We start from the raw sequence: 5649 nt of genomic DNA, 5'->3' as shown, positions 1-5649 counted from the left end.
TAATAGTAAGTCTATCATTATATTCCCATAAGCCAAGAAACCTCTCGTAGTCATAAGCCACACATAAAAATGTCTTTAATCAATACCTGGACCCCTTTACATCAAATGGCTATTAAGGGAAGATAATTAGCTCTTTATCATACAGGTGATACAGCCCTAGCAAATAAAAAAAAAAAAAAAAAAAAAAAAAAGCAAGCCAACCAAGAGAGAAATCTACATTAAATAATTACAGACAACCAAACACTTCCTCGACCTATATCTAAAGGAAACAAGGCATTTGTCTCTCAAACCACCTAGACAATACAACTAATAAAAACCAGTTTCCTTTTTACATCAGCTTACATGATTGTTGCTTCTGATGCAGTCCTATCTGCCTCGGTGTTTGCTTGCACCCTTCAGGAAACTAAAGCGATATTATATCTCCTCTCACGTGAAAGGGCGTGGGTTACCTCCTACGGCGTTTTGTTTCCACCTAAAATGTCAATAGTTTCACTACAGTTAGGCCTTCAAGTTTCAATTGCAGCAAATATTGAGAGCCCTCCTTATTTGAATTGTAAGAATTGACTTACCTTTGTATCTGAATGTCTGGAAGTAGCATGAGAGCTTTGTAACTTCGGATCTTCAGAAGAACAATTTTGACAAAAGAAATGTTCAAGTTTTTTGGCATCCTCGGCTGTCATTTCTATACATGTAGGATGAAACCTGAACGAAAATTATACAACCATTTAAAGATGGATGCATGCATTGTAGCATAGAAGAGTATGTTTTTGCAATAAAATCCCAAAATCTAGTGCTAAAACCAAGCAATGGAGCCCACACCCTGAAAGATATCCTCACCACCAAAAGTAAAGCACGTTGATCACCAGCCTATCCAAGATGGTTAGCAAATAACTGCCTTCTTAACATACACGAGCACAAGTTAGAGGGAAATAATAGATACAGAATAGAGGTGGATACCTAAATGGCTGTTTTGGTGACTATGTTTTTAGAGAGCTTTTAGTTGTGTGACCAAGACAAAAAGCTAATTTGAGTGTTTAGTAAATAACATTTTGAATTAGCTATTTTACCCCAAAAAGCTAATTAAATGAGCTTTTTCAAAATTAGCTTTTTTGGCAACCCTACCCTTTATTATTGTTATTGTATAATATAATATATTTGTATTTTATATATAATAATGTAATATTAAATATATATTAGATATACTCTACATCTATACTCTGTTATATAATTATGCGTGTGTGTGTTTACATATCAACCCACTAATGGCTAATAAGTAAAAACTAACAGATAATTCTACCAAATATATTTAAACAAATATAATCAGCAGCTACCAGCTAACACTATGGGCTAGTCCCCAAACACCCCCTATCTATAACCAAAAGCTTCTGTTCCCAATTAAGAATGACCTATGTGGCTCCTACATTACTACTTGCAAGGATGCTGGCCTAAGATCATTCTGATGCACTTCCGTAACTTAAGTAGGCATCTCAAATTAAAAAGGTAATTGATTGAATAACTTGGTACTGAAGGCAACAGAACAAAATTTATAAAGCCAAAAATTCACATATATCCTACTTCTAAAATATTCTTAGGCTCCATGGGACTTGACATATTCTGTATACAACCTGCCAAATAGATATAGTAGATCTCAGTATAACTTGAACTTAATTAATCTGCAATTCGAAGACAGATGAACTAAAAGGGTGGGAAGTTTATAGCACAAAAGTTGATAAAAATGAGTGCATGACATAGCTATCTCGCGCCAAACAATCTCTCACCAAGAAAGAAGTAGATGCAAAATTTTGCAATATTATGCAGTTAAATGATTGACAAAAGATATTTCGGATTTCCATAATTTTCCTGACTACATCAAAGTTGTATAAATGCAAAGGCATTTTCCTGGATGTGCAAGTGATTTATAGTAGAGATTGATGTATAAGGCAATCCCTGCATGTCTACAATGAATCAGGGCCAGTATTGTTAAATTTCTTAACTTTTAAGCACAACAAAACTTTAATTCAAGAGGGGGGTAACAGACATTGCTAAGTTCATAGAGTTTGAGCTTCGTAAATTATTTATCCTTATGTGTCTTGTTTAATCACATTCGTAGACACGGAATAGCTCTACTTTATAAGTCCCAATAACAAACACAATAAACATTCACATGTAAAGAAACCAGACAAAACTCATCGACTGTTTACTCTTTAATCCAATTGACTAATCCTATGAAGTTTAAGGCAAATAAAACAATGGGCAAAAACCAATGACAAAGAGAAATATTCAAAAGCATCAAACTCACCAATCACTGCAGCCCTCGCACTGAACCATGAGGTCATCTGGATTATAAGGCATCTCACATTTACAGTACCTGCCATTTCAAGATGAAAATGGACATCAAGCAATCAGGAGTTACAAAGGTAACAAGAACAGAAGTTCACATTTTCATAGAATTTCCAACTCAATCAAATTTCAGAAAACTAGAAAGCTCAAAGAACTGCACGAAACACATGCAGCTGCAAAATTGAAAGTTCACACTGCTGCAACATATGTACGTACGAACTTCCAAGGGCAAATTGAAAGGCTTATACATCTATTTCAAGCGTCAAATGTTAACATATCAAAAATATTAAGCAGAAATAACACAAATAACATTACTTGCGGAAGATATTGAGCTCAACTGTTAGCAATTAATCAGAAAGCTAAGATTTCGAAAAAAAAAACATACACGGCAACTCTGTCGGGATTGAAGGCTCCGGTAGAGGAATTGTACTCGAATCGGCAAAAGAAGTCTTCATTACCAACAGCGTCGAGCTTGGTGTAGCTCTTGAAGCTGTGGACCGTACACTTAGCTTCTATGGTGTCGGCGCTCTGTATATCATAGTGGTCGGAGAGGAAGACCTCCTTGGAGCCATGGAACTGCCGCCGGCCACCGATCGACTCTTCCGGACGGTAGTACCACCGGACGTGAACTTTCACGTTGCCTCCCCTGCTATCAGACTCGATCTTCTCAACTCGGGCGACGTATGACGGCTTCGAAGAGTCCGATGACCGCATCAGCACGCAGTCACCGGCTGAAAACAACGGCACGAAGTTAGATTTTCCGGTGGAGATTGAAAGTCCACCAAATGGATGGAAATTTCCAGTAAAACATCCTGAAAATCAACTCACCTTTGATAGTTTTGCTGATGGACTTAACAGTGTAGGAATCTAGGGTTCTACGAGTGGCCCGTGTTTTAGCCATGAAGCGCCGGAGCAGAATGTCATCCGCCGGAGACGCGAAGAGAAAGAGAGAGAGCGCGCGTGAGTTTTGTGTGGGGGAGAAGACCTCTATAGTCTATAGAGAGAAAATAACCGAGCGTGTGTTACCAGTCATGTGTTTTACGAGTAGTTGTTTTCCGTGTGTAAAGATTTTTTTCACAGTCCATCGCGGAATATGATATTTTTCATGATTTGTCAGGCGGATTCCGTTGTCTAAGATTAATGATGTGGATTACACAAAGTCTTTCATCAATTTCAGACTTAAAAAGAAAGTTGTTAGGATTTGACAACATATTTTTAAATTAATACCTAATTTAATCATTGATTATAGTGATTTTTCTGAGTTAGTATAAAATCTAAATGACATTTTGTGTTTAATTATATCATTGATTTTGATAATTTTATCCAATTTAATCTTCGATGGTTAAAGTCGATGACTAAATCGGGAAAAATCGTTATAGTTGAGAACTAAATTGGTAAAATTACTAGTTTAAGTAAAATTACTATGATCGATGATTAAATTGGGTATTAATAGAGTTGCAATTACCAAACTATTTAAACAAAAGATTCAATTGAGTAAAACTATCAAAGTCGATTACATAATTAAGCACAAAAAAAAATCGTTTAAGACAACATCAAAAAAAATAACTATAGTCAATGACTAAATTGGACTGACTTTCTTGTTAGATCGTCTTACAAATTATTGTTTGTGAGATGGATCAGATATGTAATACTGAAAAATGTAAATTTTAATCATAAATAATATATTGTTACTTATAAGATAAAGTGTAATACTTTTAAAGAAAAAAGTAATACTTTTCATATGCCGGCCAGTTGGTTGCCTTCCATGGAGAAGTCGACTTCTCCATGAAAGGCGACCAGTCACCTTCCGCCTGAAAAGACAACCAACTGGTCTCCTTCTCTGGTAGATGGCGACCAGTGATAGTTCCAATCGTCGGATTTTCGACGAAGATGATGTCGAAACTGAAATGACCTATAATAGCATGTCATTTACTAATTATTGGACTTCATTGCCTCAATATAACAAGTTAAAGGGTGTAATTCCACTTTTTAAATGTTTAGAGACATAATTGACTTTTTAGGTAAAGTTTAGAGACTTATTTGACCATTTTTCCTATGTTTAATATGCATAATTTGGACCAGGATTTCCAATATTTATGGTAGACCATAGTCCACGATATAACGATTAATATATAAGTAGGTGGATAAATGGTAGGGGTGACCACGATTCAACTCCAGTTCTGAAAAATGACGAACTAGAACTGAAACATTCTAGGGTGGTTCTAGTTCCACTTTGAACCTCCAATTTAAACCTTTTTTTTTTTTTTTTTTGTAAATTATGTTTTTTTATTTTAAAATAATTCAAATTCAACAATTAATTTTGTTGGGTAGTATTTCTTGTACCCTACAAGTAATTATCCTACACTACAAATATGTCGTATTTGTTTTCATTTGTATTCTCAGCATGCAATTGGGTAAGAAGAGATAAGTAAAAACAAATAAAACGACAATAAAGATATTACTATATTAAAGCTAACTTAATTTAGTTACATTATTTGGTCAAGCTAAGTATTTGATAATATTATCTTCTCATCCCATGTAGGGGTGTTAACGAATCGAACATAAACGAACGGAGGCTGTTCGTGTTCGTTTGTTAAGGATTTTGGGGTGTTCGTGTTCGTTTGTTAAGGTTTTTGAAAATTCTGTTCGTGTTCATTTGTTAAGCGTTTGTTAGTGTTCGTTAACGTTCACGAACGCGTTCGCGAATGTTAACAAACACGTTCACGAACGTGTTCATTTACGTTCACGAACACGTTCGTGAACATTTAATAACCAAACACATGTACATGTTCATGAACACAATTTGTTCGTGAATAATAAATAATCTATGTTCATGAACAATTTATATGTTTGTAAACATGTTTGCAAACATTATTAAATGGACATTAAACGAGCTTGTTCACGAACATTACTAAACGAATACAAACGAATTTGTTCACGAACACTACTAAACGAACACAAACGAGCTTGTTCGCAAATACTTAGCAAACGAGCTTACCACTGTTCATACTCTGTTCGTTTATTAACCGAGCTCTAAATTTTGTTTGTTAATGTTCATTTACCTTAACAAACGAATATAAACGAACGCTTATCGAGCTCAAACACGAGTAGTTTGTCAAAAGCTCTGTTCACTAACACCCCTAATCCCATGTTGCAAACAGTTTAGTATATTCGTCCATGGATTAAATATACCAAGTTGCCATTCTTAACAAAAATGAAAAAAAAAAAAAAATTTCTCGTTAATGAATGAAATTGATGAAAAATTTACAAGATGTCAAAACACGTTAAATTCCCCCCCCCCCCCCCCCC

The 5649-nt window shown here is 35.1% G+C and overlaps 1 protein-coding gene across 2 annotated transcripts; it reads right to left on the bottom strand.

Moving 5' to 3' along the window:
* LOC115998215 (chromatin remodeling protein SHL) lies at positions 1-3471 on the bottom strand. Of its 2 annotated transcripts, none has more exons than XM_031237715.1 (5): positions 3169-3466; positions 2726-3071; positions 2300-2368; positions 570-702; positions 1-472 (listed from the first exon to the last, which is right to left on the bottom strand). In XM_031237715.1, the coding sequence occupies exons 1-5, from the start codon at positions 3239-3241 to the stop codon at positions 446-448; spliced, it is 648 nt and encodes a 215-aa protein (XP_031093575.1). In that variant the 5' UTR covers positions 3242-3466; the 3' UTR covers positions 1-445. The 2 variants fall into 2 exon arrangements, with proteins under 2 accessions (XP_031093575.1, XP_031093583.1); XM_031237723.1 differs by lacking the exon at positions 1-472 and adding an exon at positions 1576-1625 and having other exon boundaries at positions 634-702; positions 3169-3471.
* Positions 3472-5649: the final 2178 nt, after the last annotated feature.

The sequence above is a fragment of the Ipomoea triloba genome, chromosome 1, assembly GCF_003576645.1.
Source record: "Ipomoea triloba cultivar NCNSP0323 chromosome 1, ASM357664v1".
In the NCBI taxonomy this organism is placed as follows: domain Eukaryota; kingdom Viridiplantae; phylum Streptophyta; class Magnoliopsida; order Solanales; family Convolvulaceae; genus Ipomoea; species Ipomoea triloba.
The sequence above is the reverse complement of the archived record's forward strand: the minus strand, read 5'-3'. Positions and strand labels throughout refer to the sequence as shown.